This window comes from Ruditapes philippinarum, unplaced genomic scaffold (assembly GCF_026571515.1).
Source record: "Ruditapes philippinarum isolate M1 unplaced genomic scaffold, ASM2657151v2 ctg6263_1_1_1_1, whole genome shotgun sequence".
Taxonomy (NCBI): Eukaryota; Metazoa; Mollusca; class Bivalvia; order Venerida; family Veneridae; genus Ruditapes; species Ruditapes philippinarum.
Genome location: NW_026855015.1, coordinates 82075 through 108928, shown reverse-complemented (window position 1 = coordinate 108928; position 26854 = coordinate 82075). Strand labels below are relative to the sequence as shown.

Below are 26854 nucleotides of genomic sequence, written 5' to 3'. Positions count from 1 at the left end.
TAATTATTAGAAAGGCTTTATTTTCATCATTGCGTCAATATAATAACTTTCAGTGTTTTAAAGCTGCATTTTCATTCTAACCAACTGTTATGCATATATGCATAAACAATTGTTCTTTTCTTTAATTGATTTTTGACAACAATAAAGCGTTACGAATAATTGTAATAATTCTAATTCGGTTATCAGGAGTTGATAACGAGGCCCTAGAACTCGGTGATGTAAATGTATCAGAGAAACCACCGATTGAGAATGGAAATGGTGTTAACGGAAAAGACGAAAGAGATCCAAATATCCATATAGAAACGGAGAAAGAGCAATCGAAAGTAAATTTTGACGATATACCGTAAGTTCATATGTTAGAAGCGTATTATTTAATTTCCTGGCAAATTTTCACTGTGATGTAACAAGATTACGAATTTCTCTTTATACTGCATACTGTAAATGCAATCATCCTGAAGAAATGATGGACTGGTTTTCTGTTGACATTGTTAACAATGCAATCAGTCTGAAAAATATAAAACAGTCTGTACTATGTTAAAGAAATGAAATGGACTTTAGGATTATATTGTTAAGTTGGCATTAGCAAGGTCCTAGAAATGAGTAAGACATAGTTTTATGTAATTTATGAAGTAAATTTTGCAACGTAAAGCAGCTTGCTTGAACACCCTTAAACGTCATCCATATTGGAATGGTCTAAAAATGTACGGTTGTATAACAGACGACAATGATATCTTTTCCAGGGACAATGTTTTAGAAGATGATGATGACCCGTCTTTCAGACGCTTGTGTAAATGTCTAACATTAAGTATAGCTTACGCTGCAAACGTCGGAGGGATCGGGAGTCTTACCGGAACTGGACCAAACCTAGTCATGAAAGGACAACTTGACATGTAAGCAGTTGATTCATTGATAATTTATCGATGCATTTTCATAGCTATTTCAAACAAAATAGGTACTAGAAAAAGAATAATATGAGGCAAAGCCTATGAACGGGGAAGACAGATATAACGTTCGTTCATTTTTATTTTACAAGTTTCTTTTTTAAGGTGTCATTCGTATTCCGTTTTCAATCGGAACACCTCAACTATTTTTCTTAAGCAGAAAAGTTGCAATTGTTCCGTTATCGGAATTCCCTGACAATTATCATTGAGTTACTTTGAAAATGGAGGCGCCCAACTAGAACTTGCACTGAAAATTCCATTGATAGGTATATAATTCTATGTATTTTTTAAGTGTTCCATTTATTCGATCTCCTTTTAAATATACACATGTAGTCTATAGCTGGGCAAGCAAATGGCCTTTGACTTATCCGTATAGAAAAAAGTACAATATGGCCGCCGGTTTTGCACCATCCTTTGGCATCTACCGCATCGCTCTCCACAGCACCTTCATATATTGACCTCTTTCTTAGATACTTGACAGTTGACAGAATAGGCAATGAGTGTAATGCGTTAACTTCTTTTTTTGTGTTTGGCTCGATGTTCACTCACCGAATTTTTATGCTGACTTGTAGCAATCCTATGGTACCTTATGTTCTTTTAACATACTAGAAAGTTTTTTTGTGTGTTCAGAGATATTCCATGCTCATCTTTGAGTAAAATACAATGTACTTTTTTCGCAGAAATTGATTGTATAATATATCTTGTTTTGGGCAAAAATATTTTCCTTGTCATTTCAAGCCCTGTATTGTGTTTTAATTCCCCTTTTCTTTCAGCGTGTACGAGGGATATGGTATCAAAAACTCACCAATTACATTCGCTAGCTGGATGGGTTTCGGAGTACCTCTGTCATTTTGTCTTGTTATTATTGTCTGGATATGGCTTCAGTTCTATTTTCTTAGATGCAAGTAAGTTCGTCTGCTGCAAAAAAGAAAACCAAACAATTACTATGCTCAAAGCATTGACCAGTTATGCTTCTAATATTGTATTTTTTTAATTAATGTATTTTAAATGGGTCTTCCCACACACGTAACTTGTAATGTGAGCAGGACAGCAAGTGTACAAATTTTATTCATTCGAGATAGTCTTTAATAAATTAAATCACAATATAAATAATAAAAATAAAAAAAATCCACAGACAACAAATATAGCTTTTTACACTTTAAATGACCTTTTTACAGTGGTTGTTGTGAAGAAAAGAACGATGATAGAAGTATAAGGGTGAAGGCCGTTATCCGTACAGAATATGAAAAACTCGGACCTGTCAGGTAAAATAACTATTTTCTTACATAAAATTCTGGAGAAAGAGTGATCATTAACCGTTGATTTATATAAACCGTTAGTCTAAGGACAATAACACTTCAGTGTCCGTGTGTATAGCACTTTTCTAGAAAAATTAATTTCAAGAAAGGGATATTTGGAAACTGTGTTGCATAACTTCTATCTGTGAATTAAACAGACTAACCATTGCATTATTTTCATAATCTTTTTGTCCAGGTTAAAAGTAAGATCCCTTCTCGTAGACAAGTTTGTTACTTTTTAGAGCATCATTTATGTAAATCAAGAATGTTGAATGAATATTTTCAGTTTTGCACAGGGAGCCGTTATGGGACATTTCATAGTTTTGGCGTTGCTATGGATAACCCGAGACATGGGCGGTGAATATGGCTGGGGTTCACTTTTTCAAAAAGGGTTTGTCTATTAATTTATATTTTATTTATCTTACTAACAAAAGTTTGATTAAATCGAACGTATACGAAAAGTGTAAAACTATATTGAGATTTTTTTTCGTTTGATTTATTGGCAAACAAATTTTCTCTTATACATTTGAATTATCATTTGTTATTTTGCTACATACTAGTATACGAATATAAAAATAAAACACATTCTGTTTATCTTAAGTGGTTATTGTGTTTATATTTATACGATTTGCACTCACTCGCTCGCTTGCTCGCTCGCACGCACGCACGCACGCACGCACGCACTCACCAACTCACTCACTCACTCACTCACATTGCCTCTAAATTTTAAGCACAATATCGTTATTTTTATACCATTATATAAATTTGTTTCTCAACAAAGGCTTTTAATGTCATTCTGTTAACTTGAACGAAATACTTAAATCATGCGAAATATATGTAGTATAAAGAACATGGTTGTTCGCCCTTCGTTACATCATTTTTGAGATTTTATGTACCTTTAACTTGTTTTTATCACATTTAAAAGAAAATTAATACATTGTTTATTGCTTCTATTCATTCAGATATGTGAAAGATGGAGTACCAGCCATATTTATTGCAACTATGTTGTTTATTTTCCCGTCATCTTTGCCGCGAATATTCTGCCTCCGACCAGAAGGTAAAATACGTAGAGAAATTACATATTTTTATTTCAAATTATTTATTTTAATGCATTTGTTATAAGAATAAACAAAAACCTTGACCGAAAAGCACAAAAATGACTTCTACAACACTTAAAGTTTAGGCCGCTAGGACGCTAGACTGCCAACTTCATATACGATATGATAGAGTCAAAGCTCTTTTGCGTTTCAATTAAGTACGAGCGCACTTTTGAATTGTTTCGTTTAAATGCACGTGCTCTGTATTTTACATTTCCACGTTAGGTACACGTGCACCACTGAAACCATTATTATCATGGAAAGCAGCTGTGGAAAAGGTTCCTTGGGGCGTGGTATTCCTCCTGGGTGGCGGCTTCGCAATGGCATATGCGTCACAGGTTATAACTATTAACTCATACAGAAAATATGTCTTGAGAAATTAGCCATAATTTAAAACTAATCCCGAAAGCTTGAATTAAAGCAAACTTTGACCTTTTAAGTGCAAGACTCCGCACTCTGAGTGCTTAAAGGTTTGATTGGTCCTCATTAAATCTAGAATACATTACATATTAATATCTTATACATTTTAGAATAGAATAGTAGAATAGAATACCAATTAATTTGGGTCAGTGATGTAACATTTTATATTCATGTCTAAATTAATTTGTATGCTTGAAGAAGATGATGTAGTGTTCCAACCATAATTGAAATTTTTGTTTTGTTTTATTTTTAGGAATCGGGTTTATCAGCGTGGGTTGGTGAGAAATTAAGCGTGTTAGATTACCTATCACCTTGGGTACTAAATCTTACATTGTGTTATATCGTAGCTGCAATGACGGAGGTTACTAGCAACACAGCAACGTGCACTTTAATGATGCCCATACTGGCAAACCTGGTAAAGTTTGAATCCTTTATAAAGACACATACATGGGTTGTTGTTTTTTCTTGTTGCTGTCTTCATCATTATCCTCATCATCATCATCATCATAATCATAAACAACATCAACATCATCATCATTAGTATCATCAGCAGCATTAGTATAAGCGTTAAGTCCATCATCATCATCATCATCATCATCACCATAATCATCATCACCATAATCATCATCAACATCATCATCATTATCCTCATCAGTATCATCAGCAACATAAGTATGAGCATTAAGTCCATCATCATCAGCATAATCATCTTCATTATCATCATCATCACCATCATCATCATCACTACCACCAAAATCATCATTTTCTTTTCTTATATTTAATATCATCATTACTATCAATACTTTATTTATAGATCAATATTATCTTCATGAGCGTCAATTTGGTAGGTCATATTTCCAAACAACCGTTTATATAGGGTCATATAATCTGTCAAAAATGTTTATAACTAATAATATAAACGTTATATTTATGGCGGAAAAGTACGTAGTCTTTCCTGTTTTGAGTGAAAAACATTCAATGCTTGAATTACCAACTACTGCCTGGTTGGCAGTTGGAGATTCGAATCAATACCGTGGTGGACATAAGGAGACAGTGTGTTTCTATGTTGGAGAACACATCTTTCCTTTCATATTTCCGTTACATTTATTTCTGAAACGCACTGATAACGTGCTAAGTTCGAGGAGTCGCGCGAACAACGACTTAGTCCCCGGTAAAAATGTATGACATGTTCGAACATTTCATGCTAGTGATAGTAGATTGAAATACCAAGTACAAGCTGTTGAATAGTTGGGAATTACGTATAACCAACTACCTACTAGAAGGTATTGGAATATCCAACTACCAACTAAACTGACGCTCATATAATCATCATTATCATGATTTTGATTCGGCTAATCATATGCATCATATTGACATTTGTTTCTTTCTAATATATTTAGTATTGCTTACTATTATTATTATTATTATTATTATTATTATTATTATTATTATTAAAGAAACCAATATTCCTTTGCACAGTTAATTACAAATGTACACGGAAAACATAGAAAAATAAATGTAAACGTATTATGTTATAATAAGACGTATTATAAAGCTGATATTTTCTAAATATCATGTTTATATTACCTAGGCTGTGCATCTTCATCAAAGTCCCATTTATCTGATGTTCCCGACTGCCATAGCAACGTCCTTCGCCTTCATGTTACCAGTAGCAACGCCACCAAACGCTGTCGTGTTCTCATACGGATATGTCCGAGTCATTGATATGGTAATGTTGTGTTGTTTATTAAATAGATTAAACAATAGTTACACCCTAGTTATACTTATATGCTTTGTTATATACTGTTTACAGACAAGCTTGTTTTGGTTATTAATAGATGCGGACACCAGCTTTAGAAATCAGACCCTCTTACGGTTCCGACTGTAGTATTATTTGATATACATGTATATTGTGAATACATTTGTTAATAAACATACATTTATAAAAGATACCTGTAAGAAATGGTAGTTGAAATGAAGAAAAAACAACAACAATACATTTTGAATACCATATCTCACTCTGCAGCAGACGAACATTTTCTGCCGCGTCAAAGTGGATATTTTTGGCGGAAAAATCTGCCAATATGTATCTAGGTTATTATATAGTTGATGGATCAGATTCAATCAGTCAAGAAAATATATTTCCCTTAACTTAGTTTCGTCAAACAATTCATAAAACAGAAGTGCATTAGTTGATGTAATAGTACGATTTAGATAGTTTGAAGGTCGCACGTTATATGTGCATTTGTAGGTACATAAAGCTATTGTTGTTATTCCATGAATTATTCGTTATTCAACTTCCTATTCATTTTAGTAATTATATTTCATGTTTTACATTTACAGGTAATGGCCGGCTTCATCCTAAATATAGTCTGCGTACTGGTTCTAATAGGATTTTCGGAATCTCTCGGCGATCGCATTTTTGACTTTCATACCATTCCAGAAGAAATATTAAAGACATACAATGAATCGTTAACGTAACAATTGATTACGTCATTGTCTGGCGTCATCTTACAAATACGTGAAACCCGTTCAGATAAATGCTTTACTGATCCCTATATATTTGTAAAAAGAAAAAAGACAGTTCCAACACCCTCTCACGGGCTTGGTGGCAACAAATCTGTTAATATACAAGAATTCTCGATCTGAGATTTAATCCTCTTTAGTGGAAAATGATTCTGTTTTTAAGTTGATGTAAAGAAGTAAAAGCCCCACACAGGGCCTCTATTGTATCCATAATTGCTTATATGTTGAAATTAACATAAGATGTTACTTAATATTTCTGAAGTTAATATTTCTAAGTTTATATGCATTTATGAGGGATCAAACATTTCAGTTTATGATTGCACTATATACATGGATGCTATTTTTATACCATTGATTCTTTGCCTTTGTAATTAATATGTAACATAAATGTATATATTTTAAATAAAATGTATGTATTGTTGTCACAGTAAAGTTGTTACAGTTACTGTTTTATATAAGCAGTTCTGTAAATTCTGTTTGCCAGCATGCTTAACTGAACTTCTTTATTACAGGAAAATTTGAAATTGTTTGATGAAAGTATTTTCAATAGAAAGATGGTGAAATAAAAAGCTAAAATCTATTGGCGGCAACAGAGAAACATGTAACAAAATAGTCCTAAAATTAAACATGTGTTTTGGCTCCGCCCACTTTTTTATATTTGTTTTTAACAAATATGATATATATTTGCAGATAGCACCATATTTCATGAGTAAAATTAAATAAACGTACATATTTAGCCAAACAATATTTGAGGAGTTATAAACAGCATTGACAAATCATTCAGTTTATTTTACTTCCGCTAAAAATCAAGAATATGGAAGAACCTTAACATTTCAAATTAATACATCGCTTTACAATGAAGATATCTAGGAGAGTGGGTAGCGTTGGGAGTAACAAAAGCATGAACATTGGAGATGAGACAAAGATGAATTTTGATAATAATCACAATATATTGGCAGAGTTGGCGTAAGAATAACAAAAATATGAGTTTCATAAAATATGATGATAAAACATGCACGGGTCACACGTGAAATCGATGCTCGTGTTTGTCAGTTCTATGATCTGAATTTTTCCAATGTTTAGTCAGGCATTTGTTACACATTATCGCATTATTATACAACACAAGTATAAAATATGTTCACATTTTCATTGAGCAAGTTTTCAGTTTTATGCACTCAATTCTTCTTCAAATAGTAAACCTGAAAAAGAAAAAAAATGTAAAAGTTTGAAAGCCTTTCACAGATTTAAAAAATTTAAAAAGTAAAAGGCTTTACATAACCAATTTTTTTTTATCAGTTCAAATGCAATATTTAAAGACATCTTAGACTCCCAGATTCCTTTGTTAGCATACAAATTAACACAGGTTGATACCCCCCCCCAGAAAGAAAGAAAAAAAGAAACAACAACAAATATTGATATATAACTTACAAGTATGCTTTCCTCGCTCCTACCTTGTTATAAAATAATCAGGTTCAAGGCATCTGCAGAGTGCTTTTAGTCTTCTATATTCTAAATTAAACTAACTGATTTATTCTGCTTAAGCCGGTGCGGGGGTGGCGGTAGCTTGCATTTACACTACATGTCTATGTACGGGATGAATCAAACCGATACTGCAGCAACAATATCAATGTTGCCGTGTTGAGCATTCGCTAAGGTACCAAGTTTCTATATTTTAACAAATGATGAAGGATTGATTTTCATTATGTACTGGAAAAAGCAAGGTGTACAACGACGTTCGCGCAACAAATCGTCCAGAACTTGAAGTCCTATGAGTTATGGTCTATTCATAATTGAAATTTATTAACTAAATTGTAAATGTTTTCAAAAAACATAAGAATAACCTATTCATTTTTTTAAAATATCAATTTTCTTCACGTGCATTAAAAAAGTTATATTGTAAAAGTGCAGCAGAGTCAATCTATGAAAAGTATTATTTATCATTGAAGAGTTTGTACCAAAATGTATTCGTATACCTGCAAAGCATGCTGTGAGATAACTTGCCACGGTTCCTGCTATCATAGCTCTAAAAATATGATTAGTTATTTCCCCTATTCTGTGTGGAACAATTACTTCAAATGAACCTATAATTAGACCCATGACTGCAAAGGAGGCTGAACCGCACAAGGCATATGTAGCGATAATTTCTGATCTTGGCTGAAAAGAAGAAGAAATAACTTCAAGCAGCATGCCTTTAGATTCATGCTAAATTTCATAGAAAAATAGAAATGAATTTGATGTGAACAAAGAAAGTAACTTACACATTGCAAACGGCACTTACAGTCCACGTAAATTATTAATTATGGTAAACAGGTGCTGGATAGTAATTTTGTTCATGATGATCAAGGGAATATATTTTAATCATAATTTGACTATTATTGGCAAGACAAATTGTCAAACGCATGTCATATGTGTGTAAACTATCAACTGAGTAATTCTTTAACTATGAATCAAATTATACACCCATAAGTCGATATAAACAAAAAAACTACTTACATCTATAACACCGCCAACTAACGTCTGATTTAGTTTATCAAGAACTATGTCGTTACCAACAGCCATCCACGTATTGTTCACACTTTCTGCTATGTAAGATCTATAGGCAACGCCATTCTGTAACAGACATGCTCAGTTCAACAAAATCTATTTTTAGAAATGGCGCATGCACGCTTATTCCGGAAAAGGACGGTCAAAATTGTTTAAATTGTTTGAAACCACATATAATGTTTCTTTAAAAAAATCTTCTGTCGGGTATATTAAATATACGCGTTTGCTGTTGTTGTTGTTTCAATATTACGAATCATAAAAAGGCTGCAGTAAATTTGTGCAGACCAATATCATATGTAACACTTTAACTATGTGTATGGAAGAATTTTATTACTATCTTACTTATCCATAGGTTCTTAAGATAGATATTTTACTATGTTTATAGCAGCATCATATACATGTATTGCATCAAAACTGCACAATAACCTTCATTATCGGACCCAACTTCGGATATGCCACAATAGCTAAACTGAATGTCCGTATTCCTAAAAGTTCCCCGATGAACAAACAATCTTCTGGCCTTGCCCCCATTAGAAATGCAAACGGATAAAATGCATAGGAAAACAGAAACTGAAAAAGAAATAAATCGTGGTACAAAATACAAGTTTCTATATAATTATGAATTTCACCGATGATAATAAATTATTGTTGTGGAAAGAAAGGTGTACATGTTCATATAATGCTTTATAATTTTATATTTGTATAACATCCATATAAATATTTATGTTGAGCAAAGGGATGCAAGCGACTCCGTGGCCGAGAGTTTAAGGTCAACGACTTCAAACCACTTGCCCGTCACCGCTGTATGTTCGAATCCCGTCAAGGACTTTAGATTCTTTCTAGCTTTACTTTAGATCAGTGGCACTACCTAGGGGCTCACTCGTGTCGGAAGAGTCGCCACATGACCTTCTTAGTGTCACTGTTGACCTTCACTATGTCAATGTAAATTAAAATCCATAAGAAATAAACCAGGATCGTTTATCATCCAAAAAGAGTCGAAAAATTATCAGTTCCTCTTGCACATGATTAATATTTCTAACATTTTCAAAATCGTAGTTTCTGTATACGTCTCATTTATCTTAAAATAATTCATGGTGTTTAAAATTTTCAATTAAAATATTTAAATGTGCATACAGATTTACCAAAGATAAGAATAAGATTTAATGAATTTTAACGCAAAATATTTTGATACCTTTGAATAGCTTTGCGTATTCTAAGTAAATATAGATATAAGTTAACAAAGTAATGTTTAGCCATGCTTTGTTTTGTTTTTGTTGTAAGCAAACAAGTTTTATTGGTGGAATAAGACCGAAAGTGCTAAACCATGCAAATTTCTAGTATGAAGGTACCTTTGTAGAACGTTATAATGTAAACATGTCTATTGTTTCTTCTGTATGTGTCCATCGGTGCACACCTTTTTGATAATGTACGCAACAAGTTAGAAAGATGGAGTCGGTTCGAGTTCTATATATATCTTAATTATATAAATCATGGTTACCTCTATAGTCATATTTTCCACACCAATTCTATCACCGAACCAAATCAATGTGTTGTTGACAAACTCCAGTATGATGATGAAAGACATGAGGAAGGCAACTACCTGCACAACAAGGGCAACACTCTGACGTATTCCGATAATAATTGCGTCCATTAAAGATTTTGGATGTCTGAAATACATAGTAATACATCGATATTCAAAATGGTATTTTAAGGATAACTGCTGTATATCAATCCATGTCAAATCTTTACTTTCATATGTTCTTAAATATGGACCCTTATGAGTATTTATCGTATCATTATTCATTTTGATTTTGTTTCCAGAGTTTATAAATAAATGTTTATTTCAAGTCTTTAAAATAACATAAATAAATGAAATTTTAAGAAAATGTCTTGACCTTATTGATACGAATATAAACCATAAGTTAATTGTCCTCAGATAGATAAAGACACCCAACCCAAAACCATTTGGTCGGGCCAGAAATGTTCAACCAGAGTTTAAACAAATAATTCAAATTTTTAAATGATTACTCCGGGAAACAAATATCCGCTACGGATAATAATCTTTATCACACATACAATGTTGAAAATAATAATAATTATAAAGTAAGACGGAGGGTTTGGGCCATATGTAATTTCGTTGACCTGCACTTCTATATCTTATGAATTTTCGTATAAAGTCCATAGAAAGAATAGAGATAGGAAATGTGAAAGGTCTAAGCACACATGATATATTTTACTTTGTGGTAGGAAATGACTGAAAATGTAATTAATTGTCATATAAATACATATATTTGATAATAGCTATGGTTGAAATGTTTACTGTACCTTAGTATAGCGACTTTCTTTTTATCATTATTGTCTTCTGCTGGAATAGGGACCTCTTCTTCATCATGTGAAGGAAAACACAATTTTGCCGCGGCAAGAGCTGCTGGTGCCGACATTGCTGAAGCAGCAACAAGTGGGGCAGCAGGAACCTGAGTCAACAGGAAATAGATTACGTAAGATTCTATTGCTTAGCTAGTCTATACTGAAATATTTAAGGCGTTAAAAACATAGGTACTCAGTTGAAATGCCAAGATACATTTAAAATTACAACACTAGAAAAAGAATTAAGGGTTAACCAGCGGAAAGATACATATTTATTTCACTCGAATAATATATCTAACTTTATATGAACACGGACTTTAAATATCAATTATTTTAATGGAATCAAAATAATTCATATTAATATTGCCCTTTATTTAAAATTAAGTCAAAAATGATATTCGTCTTAGACAAAATCATGTCGCCTGGTTACACAGTTTTCGCTATTCGGTGTCACATCTTTCCTGTTTCGTCTCTTTCCTGTTTCAGTGCAAAGATTGTAGTTATGTTCGTACGCCGTAAAACCAAACCAAACAAAAAACTTACGGTAAAGTGTGAAATCATGATACGTACCCCTGATGACATAAATATGATTAACGACACACCACCGACGGTTGCCATACCACCTGCATATGTCACGAACAACTGCGATGGCGTCATTTCCGGCAAGTATTCTTGTACCAGCATAATAGATTCAGGCTTAAAGAAGAATATAATTAAAGAAAAACACTTAAGTTTTTCATCGTTTATTATCATCAAAGTTAGTTGAAATCAATCTGAGGGAATATATACCTCAGGAGCTCTAAAACAAACAAAATATTGTTAAAAATCGCAGCCTATGCCTCATAGCAACGGCTTAATTGGCATTGATAGTGTTGGAAACGGTGATTTAATAGTTATCACTGAGTTGAAGAACTTGGCAATGGTTAACAACTGCCACACAACGTTTAAAACAACAAAATCTTATCTAAACTATTCTTGAAAATTTAGAAACCTACTTATTTTATTGTGCTTTTATATGTTTATTATTATGATAAGACGTATTTTGTGTATGTTTTAGGTTCGCATAAGCTTGCATATTTCGCAAATGTTTGACATAGGAACATTTATACAAACCAAAATTTCTTGATTCTTTGTCGTACAAAAACAATATTTTGAAATATATCTTTAAAACTAACTCCTTTGACGTAGATCAGATTCAAATTTACACGTTCATTTGAAGAAAATAAACATATTATGCAGCAAACTGAAGTCTTACTTATCAACATTTGACAGCAAGACATTGTGTCTTCCTCCCTTATTTGATGGTTAAAGTACCACACCTGCTAGTAATATGTAACACAAAAAAACAATGTATTTCTTCTTACCACGTGCAAAAACATATTGCCAACTGCGTTGATTCCTTCCGAAGGAGATGTTCCTATACAGAATGAAAGTGCTCTACCAAGGGTTTCTACAATGTACTTGATGACTCCAAGGTAGGTTAAAACGGACATGCCGATGATCAGTACAAAAACTTGTACCATTGACTGAAAGACAATCGAGATGAAACTGTATCCAAAAGAAATATGAAATAATAACACTTATTACATATTATACATGCATTTGCCGCATATTTATGACCATTCAAAATCAGAAGCATATTGTCTTGTGTTAATTAAATTAAATACCCTCTAACTTGAATGATTTTAATAATTACATTCTCCATTTGACGTGTTTGAAATTGCTTGCACTAACTTGCGTGCAAATTAATACAGTGCCAAAAAGTGTATTTTATGCTCTAAGTGGGGCGGCCAACCATAACTAAAGTCATGGTCAGGTAGTATTTTCATTCATTATCTTTTAAATACCGGTAGTTTATTACTTTTTAATTACTTTTGAAGCTCGTAAAGTGATTCCGCGTCTTGGAACAGTCGAAAATCCATCCCAATGCGATTTCACTTTCCAAAAGAAATACTGATCCGCCAAGACAACATTTTTATTTCGAGAAGAAGAAATGTTAATATACATACACCAAATGCAAATCTGTGGTCTGTATATGTTTTACCAAATATAAACACACTTCCAGCTTTTCCGTTTTCGACTAACGACTCGAGTCTAGCTCCGCACCACCGTATAACACTTGCTCCCCAACTCGTCTTCAAGATTAGTAATGCCATGATGAATTGAAACACCATCGACCAGTAAATAGTGTGCCAATTTACCTGTATTAGATTTAAAGTACATCATTTAATGCAAAATCAAAGTACATATTTATAAAGAAAATAAAAATGTTTAAACTGACTTTATTCAGTTTAACGCCTGGCTGAGATAGATTATGTTTATTAAAGATTATTCAAAGATATGTTATTGCAATTTAAGAAGCTGTTTGAAGCGTATCTTAAAGAATGTAAATATATGTATGACATAAATTTTATGATTAAATAGCTTCAGTTAAATGTACTTTATATTAGCTATTTCTGGTTCAATACACATGTCATGGACAAAAGTATATTTTCTTTCCCATTTTGCTTCACATCTCAAAATTTTACAGCAACTACATGCCATTCGGTCTTTTTACTTTTTTGTCTAAACCACCGCCACGAGACATCATTTATAAAATTTGTTGTCATTACTCGAAGAGATTTCTAACGAAATCAATAATGATGACTAAATTAATTTTGTGCATGGTTTTTTTTAATAAGTTAATTAGATACTATAATAATATAATAAGATACTTATATACATTTTAAAGGAAATCTATTGAGGTTTGTTTTCACATGAAGGGACTTAGAATATGCTTTCATGACTTGTGTGCCATTTGATGTTGGTTGGAACAAATAACAATCGCACAAAAATTAAAATCATTACTTCGCTCCGTACTTGCAAAATACTCATTTTTACTTTGCAAAATGACCACAAATGACTCCAACCGGGCTATAAATCGTCCAAAAAATCAATTTTCAATTAACTCTGAGTGTATAGCTTTATTTAGTTCTCCTTTTTAAATGCATAACCTCAAAGGAGCTCATTTGAACAGGTCATTTTAGATGGCATAAACGAAGTGATTGGTAACACATATGATTCAATACATTTGATGATCCAAGATGTTTCTATAAATATTTATTAATAATAAAATTTGTTCAGATAAATTTGACAAGATAAAGTATTTTAAATCATTCTTACCTTCCGTTTATTATTAGAATACAGAAACAATAAAAAAGGAAAAACAAAAAGTCCAATTAACGATCTGTGATTTTCCGGTGTCTTTATGGCCACTAACAGTATCAAATATACAACCATAAATACTGTCATCGCAAGATACAAAAGCCTGAAAAATAAAGGAAAACAATAAAATGTGCTATTATTGTTTGAATTTAAAACATAAATACAATCATTGCAAAATTATTTGCCTATTCAATACGAAAACGTATTGAATTATAAACACAAAATATAAATCCATTAAAGTTTAATTTATAAAATCAAAACACAGATCTTGTGAACAAATGCAATCCAAAGGAGAGACCGAACATGGCCTTAATAGAGAAGTGGTCTTTATTTGGACGTCATTTTGTCCTATTCAGTCAAAAAAGGTTTGTCAAAAAATGGTGTGTATTTTAATCGGAGAAGGTCTTTCACACAGGTTTAACTGTAAATGTATTGTAGGTAAAAATATTAATGTACCATCTGAATATCACGCGGCGCTTCCCTCTCGAATATTCGGCAAACAATTTGCTGACAGATGCTGAGAAATTGGCATAACATTTTGTCCTTTTCAGTACGCCCCAGCATACTATCCATACTCCTAAAGCTGTACACCAAACAAGTCTCCAAGATCCCTCATCACCGATATGATAGGCTAATGCAAAACCAAAATATACAAAATAACCTAAAATCAGCACGACTTTTCCTAGTAATACAATATTATCGAAATTGACGTCAACGCACGTTTTTATTTTCCGTGTTATGTTTATCAGATGATTGGTTTTGATAGAGAATTTTAACGTTCTATCTCTAGATATGCCGTTTTTCTGTTCGGTTTGATGACAATTTGTGCCCCTCACATCCTCGTCATGGTCAATTGTGGCTGTTACCGTCGGAATCTCAGTAATAACCTCTTGTAACTCCATTTCTGATTGTTTTTGATTCACTTGCACAAAATCACGGCATGCATTGCTAATTTATATAAATACACGCGACAACTGTTTTACAAATGTTTACTGCGGTAAACATCGTTGTACATAAATAAGAAAGGTAAACCTAACAAACATATAGGTCAGTCATTTACATATTATTTATCATTTGTAACAGTTTCATGTTACAGTCATGACCGCGGGTACTCCATACTTATTCACATAATTACAAAATTAATACGCATTTACGTCCGAAACAATTTTATTTTGATAAACACATACAACACGCATTTCAAAAGTGAAATTATCACATGTAGGGTTCGAATGACATTTACAATATTGTAACGATTTAATGAATAGGTGTATTTTGCCGAATAGTTAATATGGAAAGCGAAATAATGCATACCGTATTGTATCATACATTATGTGAATGTTGGGGGAGGTATCTCAAGCATTACATCAGTTGGATAAACATAGCAGTACATTTTATGTACTTAACACTTTTATTTTGTCTTAAGCCAAATAAATTAAAATAAAGTAGAACAATGAATGTTTGATATATCATAACACAAACTCTTTTTAGATTTCTCGCTCATTTTGTAAAATGATGCAATAAACTTTAATAAATTTAGAAAAGAAACTTTAACCATTTCGTTTGAAATGGCACATTCATTGTATGAGGTAACTTCAATTGGATACACAAATCAGACATGGTAAATCTGTTGGGAGATTTAATTGTGAGAAATAAAACATGTTCAAATAAAATATTTCAGTCGATATAGACGACTGTCATAGATACGTGATATTATGAATGCACTATCATACATAAACTTATATTTAATTTACCTCAATGGGCATGCAAATCTTTCAATCTGGATTAAACCATTCATCATTTGTAGGGAAAATATCTTGGCCAGCGATTATAAACGGTAACAAAATGTTTAACCGATATGTTTTAGGTACGATACTTGCCTTTATATTCTGAGTGGATTGTCCATTATGCCACAGAAACTCTTTTATTATTATTTTTGAAAGCCTTTTTTTATTTTTAGTGCAGTATTACATTTTCCATAAAGTTACTCATTTCCCACTTTCCAATACCTGAACCCTCTTTTGTAGCTGTTGCCTTTTGACTAATACATTTAGTACAGTTATAGTGATTTATTATTTTGTATGGAAATCACAATCCATAATCAATCAAATTGAAGTGAAATGTAAAGGTTACAATAACATAGTATGTAACAAGCAAATATATTAATACATTCTTATTGCAAAGCTTGATCAGCTGATAAATGAGTTACATTGTAATCATATAACCAAGGATTGCCTACATTTTTTCTGGGGTTTACTTAATGTGGCGATTAAGAAAGGGATAACGACAAGGATACTTCTTTTCTGGGGCATCACGCGCAAATCAGCCTCGTGTTTCGATGCTCTTTTTATTACTTTTTCTGGGCTTTACTTATTGTGACGATATGGAAAGGGTTAAAGGCCAGATGCTCGTTCATTGGTTATTCTTTTTCCGGGGCATCACGTGCTAATCAGCCTCGTGTTTCGATGCTCTTTCTACTACTTTTTTGCTTACGAGGATTAACCAGCAAATAAGACTTTATTGACAAAAAGGTGCAATAAGGAAAAACCAAATAGTGCTTTTACTATGTCACTTTATTGATTATTTATCTCAAACTGTTGACATAAATCCAAAATCAAATTAAGCTGACTATACATTTATATGCATCATTATTGAATCCGTCCTGTTTAAATAGAAATGAAAAAAGCGAATCTTTAATACGTAGAGACGTCTTCTTCATACAACAACCCTGCAGCGAGAAAGGAAAATATATACAATGTGACGACGTTGCGACATAAATTATATTCAATTCAATTAAGTTCTAAACTTTATTGTCTGAGTTATAGTTAACAATTTATCACACACCCGGGCCGATTTTGCGACTCCGTAAAACCGGTATTGCACGGTCGTGCATATATTTTGACGTCACGTCATTTGCGTTATACAAACATAGCGTTTAGACGCACTAAATGTGAGCGTTTTACTACAGGCGCTTCAATGAAAAACTTAATTGGTCTTTATTTTTGGTATGTGATAAATAGAAAATTAAATTCGTTTAAGTTCATTACTAAATTTATTGAACTCGTTAAATGAAATAATATGCTCGCCAGAGGCTTGCATTATATAATTTTATTCAACTCGTTCAATAAATTCAGTATTTAAATTTCACTTATTCAATATCTCATTCATTATTTCATTCAATATCTCATTCAATACCTCATTCCACTCATTCAATATCTCATTCAATATATAAAGACATGTGAACGTATACAATCGTCAAATTAGAAGGAGTATTAGACGAAAAGTGTTAATATATAGAGGATATTTGTTTGTTTGTGTGTAAGATGAAATTTTATTTCATCGAGTGGGCTTTAAAAACAGTATTCTCACGAGTGGCGTAGCCACGAGTGAGAATACTGTTTTTAAAGTTCACGAGATAAAATAAAATTACATCTTACACAACAAACAAACAAATTTTCTTTTTATTTTATGCTAAAAACAAGTTTAAACGAAATTTCCATAATATTAACATAAATATTAAAATCTGTTTCCCCATTGAGAGCCCCATTTCGTGCGAATTTCTCATTAAAAACAAGAAGTCTTGAGCTGAAAAATAAGTTCGACAATCAACATTAAATGACAGTGATATTATTTATTTTGTTTAAAAAATATGAATGATCGCTTGTTTTAATAATAAAAACAAACAATTCGTGCAGGAGAAAATTCCAACCATCCATCCATATTTCTGTTACTTACTGCGAATTTATATTAGACCTGGCTTTGTTAAATGTAATTTTTAAAGTTGTGTATTTCACGGGAGGAAATTAATTGTGTTTGATTCAGAGGGATATCATTTGGAATTGTTAGTCATACACCTTTTTAAAAGAAAGAAAACATATTTGAGGATTGAAACAGACAAAAAATAAGTGTTGACAAATGTGAAAACATGAAAAAAGCAGCTATGAAAATGGAAGACTTGGAACTTGCTCGGAACGCTGGGTGGTTTACTTGTTCTACGAGCTGTAGCTGTCATTGCTTTTCAAATTTTCATAAAGCATACGGCAGTTATTACTCGTAGGATACTTTAATATGCCCAAATGTCATCAAGAGCAGTTTGCATGTGGAAGGAATGTATTTTTCAGACTGTAAAAATGAAACAAAATATTTAGAGACGAAATGTGGTGATTGGAATGTGAATGAATAGAAGTAAGTTTTCTTCTTTTTATTACTTTTGACGTTTAAGGTATTTATCAATTTCAGCTTTGCTTTTTCTTTAAACAGCCTGACATTGTCAGAATTGTCAGCAAAAATAAAATTGAGGTACCACATGGGGAAAATCTTAAAAAAGTAGTTTCGTCATTGAAAAAAGTGAAATTATATTTTGATAATTTTCACTGTGGAATTACCAAATATAATTTTCACGGATAAATCAGTAATCCACTGAAAAGCATAAAATAAACTGTATTTTTATTTAAAGTGACGTAATGTTCATTTTTTTTCAAAATATTTACTGTTATTATGGTGATTGACTGTTGATGCTGGAGAATGGTTAGAATAAAATATTAATCTTTCTAAAATATCAAAAGACTGTCCCAGTCTTTTTATCAGATGAATGTTACAGGTAATTTCCAATGGATACTTATTGGACAACGTGAATTATTTATCGTTCATGCAAAAATTTAAAAGGAATTATGGCAAAATGCAAGCTTATTTTGACTTTCACCTGTTCACTCACTAAATACTATTTGATGGGCATAATGTCTTATGTTTGATGATTGGCAGGTATTTATTTATACATCGTCAGGCTAGCTACATGTAAATTGATTCGACTCATATAAATCAATAATACAAGAATGTTTCTTTAGATATGCACGTGATTAAAGCGACATTATGTTCATACAGGAGTGAAAATGCGAGTCAAAATAAGTTTACATTTTGCCATAACTATTTTACTTCGCAAGAACGATAAATAAATCACGTAACCAGATTATATTTCTGTAAACATACATCGGAATTTACCTACACTCCAATTTATAAAAGGAGTGGACATTCTTTTTATATTTTAGGCATATTTATATTTTATTCTAAGCATTTTCCAATATCAAGTGTTTGTCGATCAACTGTCTTTTTTTTTTAAATATATAACAGTCAATTCAGCTGCACTTGACAATGAAAATATGAGCATAGTGTCACTTAAAGTACTGCATTTTGTGAAAGATAACAAACACTACACTAAGTGTAAGGATCACCAAGGGACAGCAACATATGTGAAACTCAACATTTCCCATCACTCCCAGTTTACCAGACACACAGGAAAGGCACTGCACTATTGGAAGATAGAAGATGCACATAGACAGGACAGGAAATTTATAACACAACAAACATGTGGAGTCGGATAAGGTTTAAATTGGGATACACCATCGGAGCGGGAAGGAAATATAAAAAAATGAAGAGGAAAATTGTTGTGGTGTGGAGGTGTATACAAAAGGCAAATAACGGCATGAGAGTAACCTTTATGAAGTTTTAGGCAAATATGTTGTAATACCTGCGAAACAAGCTGTGAGATAACTCGCTATTGTCCCCACGATCATTGCACGAATGATATGCTGGGTTACCTCCTCTATCCTGTCTGGTAACATAACACCATATGTCCCTAGAATCAAACCCATGACGGCAAACGAGGCTGAGCCACACAATGCGTATGTAGCAATTATTTCTGATCTTTGCTAATAAGAAAATAACAGCGTAAACGTCTTTTATACCACATATACGCGTACAAGCATCATTTATGCTAAGTGAAATAGATGTGTTGGACATCATGAAAATGGCAAATTTTTGGAGATCTTCTTAATAAGAATAATAAATAAGAACATGCTTTTCTGTTTAGAATTTTAATCTATACAAATAAATCAATTGTAATTACAAAATAATCAACTTCAAAAAGTAAAAATATACAAATTGTTTTAAACAAAAAGCTAAATGTGCGAAAGAATAAACATTACAAACATGTATTTCTAGTTGATTCTCGCCATATTTCAATGAATATGTAGAAACTTTATATTATGATATTATGAATTCAAAACTTCTTTTGGCGGGAAAATATCTTACATCAATAATACCACCGACTAACGTCTGGTTCAGTTCGTTCAGTACAATATCATTTCCAACAACTGTCCAAGTGTTGTTTACACCACCGGCAATATATTCCCGATATTTAACCCCATTCTGAAACAAATATGTATAATTATATCATATGACATACGAGAACCAATATATTTTATTTATTTGAATTCTGCTTAAGTCGGTGCTAGGGGGCTTGGACAGTAGCCTGCGCTTTCCATTACCGTCCATGAACAGGCTCAATCAAACCGAGTTAGCAACATTTTCAATTTATTTTGTCGTTTTCGACTTTCTTTAGAGATTATTTTTTTCTGTATTTTGTAAAACAGTGAAAAATAGAAACATAGAAACTAGAGTTACCTGAATTATTTGACCTAATTTAGGAAATGCCACGACAGCAAGACTAATTGTCCTCACACCCAAAATTTCCCCGATAAATAAACAATCAGCTGACTTTGCTCCCATCATAAACGCAAACGGGTAGAACACATACGAAAACAAGAACTGCAAAAAACAAAATTTGAAAACATTATTTATCAACCTGCAGAAAGACAGAACAATACATAGTTCGTTTTAAAATAAATTTTCTCTCTGTTTATCTTCTGGGGATTTGTTATTGTAAATTAGATGTTGAGCGAGCCTTTACATTGACTATTTTTACATTAATTTAACAAATTTATGTATCTGCAAAATGACAAAGCATTCCAACCTGACAATTCTGAAACACATTTCACTCTGCTTATCTAGAGGAATTTTGTTATTGCAGACAAGATATTGAACCATGACTGTATTTTACATTGACTAAAATTACCTCAAGCGTCATGTTTTCTACGCCTATTCTTTCGCCAAACCATACCGACGTGCTGTTAAGAAATGCCATGATGATGACGAAGGCCAGAACGAAAGCAACAAACTGCACAATAATCGTAGTGCTCTGACGTATTCCTGTTATGATCGAGCCTAACAAAGACGTCGCTGCTCTGAAAATAGACGTTTATGCATCTATGTAGCATATAAGTCCGAAAGAAAAAGCTGGAAAAAAGGTATTGGTGAAGAAAACAAACCCTTTTATTGTTTCATTGTTAACATCTGTTTCAACACAATGCAGATCATATAGTTGCAAAACTTTCCTATGACATCAATTTTAAGTCAAATGCATCTTTCATTTAATGATTTTAGCTATTACTGGTTACAGTAAATCAATATACTCTTACAGACTCTTTAGTCTCTGAAATGTATGTGCGCTCATGCTTCAAAAAATGCTTCAGATTTCCGGCAAGCACCTAGACATTTAATAATAAGTATCAAAAGAATTTCATATTTGAAGAATGTATAACCTTGATATAGTGGAATTGTTTATTTCCACATCATTAGCAGTTCGTACCAAAACCTCTTCCCCGTTGTGAGAAGGAAAGCAGAGCTTACACGCAGCCAAAGCCGCTGGGGCCGACATTGCTGAGGCGGCAATCAGAGGGGCTGCTGGAATCTGATTTGTAAACATATTAGAGACGGTAAAACGGTTTAATCAGCAGAAGCTTATTCAACCTTTTAACAATATAGATAACACAAGAGCTTATAAATCAACATTGCCATATCAAGATAAGAATTCGCCTTGGGTTGTTTATAATGCGTTTACAGATGTTGCAACCATTATTTTAACAGATTCAGATGTTGCTACTAAAAGTGAAACCGATTCATATCTTTAAACAGTGTTAAACCAATAAAATGACAATAAAAAGACATGCAGACGAACATTTTTCAAAGTGCATGTTTAACATACAACAGGCAATGAGAATGAAACATATTGTCAGTGAAAATAAAACAACAACAATAATCATGATCATTAAGATGTTACAAAAGTGATATAGGTTTATAATTACCCCAAATGCCATGAAAACTACCAAAGACGTGCCGCCAACTGTCGACAAGGCTCCGGCATATGTCGCAAACAATTGAGAAGGCGTCATTTCTTGTAGGTACTCCTGCACTAAAATTGCTGACTCAGGCTTGGAAAAAAATGTCATAATATTTCATTAAATCAAATCACGATGAAGCATTTTTATTTTTGTTCAAGTTTCTTTCAGAAAATAATAGCTTTGGAAGGAAGTACCGTACACAGTCATTTTGCTGTATATAAACGGAATATGATGCCGTACGTGTGGTATCTTTCTAAGGTTTTGTATTGCACAAAAGTCCTTTCTCACCTCTGCGAGTAATAAAATACATGGCATTAGCAAGCTATTACAATGTAATTTTCCTTTCGTGTTATATACATATACATATAAATCTTAAGACAATCTGAAACTCGATTTTCTGACCTTTTAAAAGATATTTGACAAATAGAATGCTAAGAAATAAAATTTACGAAAGGCGGATGGATACTCGTACATGACCTATGCCAAAAATACCACGTCTTTTATTGTATCAGTTTCCGTTTCCAAATACTACATAACGCAACATTCAAGATCGGAATCAACGAAGGAAAATAGTCTGGCACGTCCATATATGGAACCGTATTTGTTTCTAACATATACGGATTTTTCACAGCGTTCAAGCGCCTGAGTACTTTATGATTCTGCGTGTACTTTAGGGTCAACTTTATAGGTATATGATAATATAAGTTATAACGATGTGCGACAGGTAATTGTCCTGGTATCAGTGGTTCGAATTATACATAAAAAATAAAGGTTGATAGGCGACAGACTTTCATGCCATTATGCTGTGTAAAACCTTATAATTCCTTTCTTTGATTAAATGAAAACTATGCATACATTGTCGGAATCCGCGTACATAAATTATAACGATTTGTACGGTGTAACAAACGTGCAGTATCATAGCGTTTTCGGATACTCACGGCTGATTAACCACCTGGATTAACATGTAACATAACATGTAATGTTAATGGTTCGGCAGTGGGTATCTGGCGACATATTATAGCTTGATTGAATGTCTTTTGGACAATTATGCATTGTATAAGCGCATTTTATTGGAAAAAATGTAGAGAAATACATTAAAAAATGCAAGTGATATAAAGTTTTTTAGAGCTCATTGTACCTAGGTTTTAACTAATTGAACTATTTCATACCACATGCAGGAAAATATTCCCAACAGCATTAATTCCCTCGGCAGGACTTGTTCCAAGACAGAATGCCAGGGCACGTCCGACAGTGTCCACAATCGCCTTGATAACACCGAGGTATGTCAGCACGGATATTGCGATGATGACGACACAGATTTTGGCCGTAACCTTAAAACAGAAATATCCAAATAAGATATGGTTTTCAGTCCATGTTAAATATTACATAATATTAGATACTATGCAAATCCGGATGTTAAAATTGCTTGCTTTAAATGTAAAGAAAATAAGGCTTTCATAAATTTTGTTTTACCTTTGACGGTTTTGTTTGTTGTCCCAGAGAAAAAGGCCAAACTAACAGTGAAAGACAGTTTTTGATAGATATGAAAGTCGGCAGTTTTTTACAAATCATATACATTTACAAATTATATGCTTCCAGGGCCTGAAGTCTTTTGACGTGAAGGGACTGGATTAAATTTTAGAGACTTGTGTATCGTTTGGTATAGGTCTGAACATGTAACTTTTGCGGAAAATCCAGATAAATCCCTCACTCCGTTTTCACAGAATGATTACACATATGTATTTTTATTAAGCAAATTAACTAAAAAATTAAAAGCTCAAACCGGGCTAAAAATTGTGGGGAAAAATACCCCCATCCTATTTCTTTTTATCATTTGCAGATTTTTCCATCTCCAGATTTCTGTATTTTCTAGATCGTTGCACGTTGCATACTCTTATCTTGAATGACATCTTTTTTTCGTCAACAATGTATTGAAAATCAAACTTTTATTCAAATGTGTTATTCAAATGAAAACTTACACCAAATACAAAATAGTGATCTTTATAAGTTTTTCCAAACAGAAAAATACTTCCAGCTTCACCATGAGCCAGTAGCTCTTCTACTTGTTTGCTAACCCAGCGGATAACGTTAGCTCCCCAACTTGTCTTCAAAATCAACAACGCCATGATGAATTGAATAGCCATGGCCCAGAAAACGGTGTGCCAATTGACCTTGCAGAAAATAACATTTAAGGAAAGAGTAGTATTCTTAGTAGTGTATCTTTTTCGCAAAATAAGGAATCATTTTGAATTAAGTTTACTCCCGATCAAATTCTTACAATATGGTATATAAACATTCTGAATTAATGAGCAGATAAATGCCAAATAAAAGAAATAAAATATGCCGAAGAATGTATTGGATATAGATCAAAACATGTGGAAGCATGCCGGAAGATGTATTGAAACATGCCAGATGATTATCGAATATTGAAGCATGCCGAAGATGTATCGAAAAAGCCGCATTAAAGAAATGAAATATAATGCAAATCAAAATAAGCAAAATATCGTAAATTAATCGTGTAGCTTACCAAATTTATGAATTCTAATAAATCAAATGTCAAATTAAAGGGCAGAAGAATGCTTAGTTTAAGTATTAAAGGATGCATAGTTTAAATATTGAAACGTGCCATATTTTAAAGAAAGTATTTGAAAAATAATGCGATATTAGGCGCTAAAAAATGCTATGTGAGGTACATGTAAGTGAAACAATCCAAACTTTAACAATACAAACTTTTATAGCTTTCTTTGTGCTTGGTACGTCAAAAAAGTCACTTTTTTCAGGAACAAGAACGGGTAGGAGAACGTTTGTGTAATGGACATTTTTGAATTAGAACTTACTTTACATTTATTGTTGGAATACAGGAACAATAACAGCGGGAATCCTAGTAATCCGATTAATGACCAAAGGTTTTCTGGCGTCTTCATGGCAACAGCTATTACCAAGTATATGACAAAGAAAGCAGACATCGCAATGTACAAGGACCTGTTGAATATAACATATCTAATCTAATAAATGACAATATAAACACATGCAATCGATGATAATTTTTCTTTGTTTTGTAATTGTTGCGTTTTTTATTTTGTCTGCACAACTCCTCAATTGATTGTGTTTTTACTTAAGAAAATATAAGTTTCCTCTATATCAAACATATGTTCGTGTTCACATGTGTGCACAATTAAAGAATACAAAACATCTGAGCCTTGTGATACAAGTTTTATGATCAATTAAACGCTTGAATCATTTGTAAGAATTTATAAACAAGAGCGATCACATGTATCGCCTGATGATAGCCAATTGGATATTTATTCAAGAACCATAACTAAGCAAAAGTCATTCAACCGGAAAACCCGTTTAATATGCGTAAGTACTTGTATTCTGCGGGAGTACTAAAGCTACCAATCAATCCTGAAAAATTTAAGAAGTCCGGACAATTTTTGTGACGGACGGACGGACAAACAGACTACGGAGAAGTGATCCCTATATGAGGCCACTTCTCTGTAGAGGCGACACAAAAATGCACATACAATATATAAAAGAGCTTACCATCTTAAAATCACGCTCCGATTACCTTTTGAATATTCAGTGCAGATCGCTTGAAAACCGGAAGTCAGTTTTAAATAAATGCCTGACCTTTTAAGAAAGTTCCGGAAAATGATGAGAATCCCGCAAATTGTACCTCCGATCAACCTCCAGGACCCTTCATCACCAAAATGATAAGACAACGCGAAGCCAAAATATACAAAATACGCAAGAAGCAACACGACTTTTCCTAGAAAAATGAATTTGTCCGAGTTCGCTTCAAGATATTTTATTTTTGCTCCTGCAGCCTTCGAAAATTTGCTCTTACTTTGAAAAAAATTCAAGTTAATGCCGGATCCTTCCTTGGCCTGTTGTTTTGTCAACTGAATTCCAGACATAGTTTTACCTTTGTAATGTTTAACCACTTCAGTCGATGGATATTCCTTTTTAATGTCGTTTAGTTCCATATCGCACTGTTTACAGTCTAAACAAATTCTTAATCAAAACTGTTATTCATACATGTATGCTTTAATTGTGCGTGTCTCGGAACAAGTATAAAAAAATCAATGTTTTAATTAGATTCATTTGCGTATATAGTATTAAACTCCCGATCAATTTTTTTATGTTATTGTTTTACTTTTTTTACGAGGTAAATGAAAAGTAAAAATAACGAAAGAATTAAAAAAAAATGTTTTTAGACCATTAATCGACACGTTGAGTTCATGTGTCTTAGACGTACGATATAAAAATAAGGCGAAGCTAGATGTGTCACCTAGTTATGTATCAGAAGTTGTAAAAACATATGTTACTCTCATTAAGTATTTTAAAAAATTGATCGTCTGAAGAATTTAAATGAAATATATGCCACATATGATACGAAATATGCTCAGAATTTATGTGTTATTCTAAGTGCGATTTGAGTTATT

At 32.7% G+C, this 26854-nt stretch overlaps 2 protein-coding genes across 2 annotated transcripts; one reads left to right on the top strand and one right to left on the bottom strand.

Moving 5' to 3' along the window:
• Positions 1 to 125: 125 nt before the first annotated feature.
• Positions 126 to 6523, top strand: LOC132741840 (solute carrier family 13 member 2-like). The gene is made up of 10 exons (XM_060730098.1): positions 126 to 343; positions 741 to 890; positions 1715 to 1846; positions 2120 to 2206; positions 2526 to 2630; positions 3202 to 3296; positions 3562 to 3674; positions 4010 to 4171; positions 5348 to 5485; positions 6100 to 6523. The coding sequence occupies exons 2-10, from the start codon at positions 871 to 873 to the stop codon at positions 6235 to 6237; spliced, it is 990 nt and encodes a 329-aa protein (XP_060586081.1). The 5' UTR covers positions 126 to 343; positions 741 to 870; the 3' UTR covers positions 6238 to 6523.
• A 715-nt stretch (positions 6524 to 7238) lies between these two features.
• On the bottom strand, positions 7239 to 26541 carry LOC132741838 (sodium/nucleoside cotransporter 2-like). The gene is made up of 16 exons (XM_060730096.1): positions 25953 to 26541; positions 25247 to 25391; positions 24389 to 24580; positions 23579 to 23740; positions 22374 to 22499; positions 21831 to 21979; positions 21305 to 21473; positions 13203 to 13394; positions 12558 to 12719; positions 11764 to 11889; positions 11152 to 11300; positions 10325 to 10493; positions 9253 to 9396; positions 8776 to 8892; positions 8256 to 8436; positions 7239 to 7481 (listed from the first exon to the last, which is right to left on the bottom strand). The coding sequence occupies exons 1-16, from the start codon at positions 26393 to 26395 to the stop codon at positions 7450 to 7452; spliced, it is 2658 nt and encodes an 885-aa protein (XP_060586079.1). The 5' UTR covers positions 26396 to 26541; the 3' UTR covers positions 7239 to 7449.
• Between the last annotated feature and the right edge of the window lie 313 nt (positions 26542 to 26854).

Coding starts and splice junctions, on each gene's coding strand:
- LOC132741838 (XM_060730096.1), bottom strand. CDS start 26,395: ATGGAACTAAACGACATTAAAAAGGAATATCCATCGACTGAAGTGGTT. Junction 24,581..25,246: donor ATTCCAACAATAAATGTAAA/GTAAGTTCTAAT, acceptor ATTTTCTGCAAG/GTCAATTGGCACACCGTTTT. Junction 11,890..12,557: donor GCAATATGTTTTTGCACGTG/GTAAGAAGAAAT, acceptor TTCTTCTTTAAG/CCTGAATCTATTATGCTGGT.
- LOC132741840 (XM_060730098.1), top strand. CDS start 871: ATGAAAGGACAACTTGACAT. Junction 3,675..4,009: donor CAATGGCATATGCGTCACAG/GTTATAACTATT, acceptor TTTTATTTTTAG/GAATCGGGTTTATCAGCGTG. Junction 5,486..6,099: donor ATGTCCGAGTCATTGATATG/GTAATGTTGTGT, acceptor TTACATTTACAG/GTAATGGCCGGCTTCATCCT.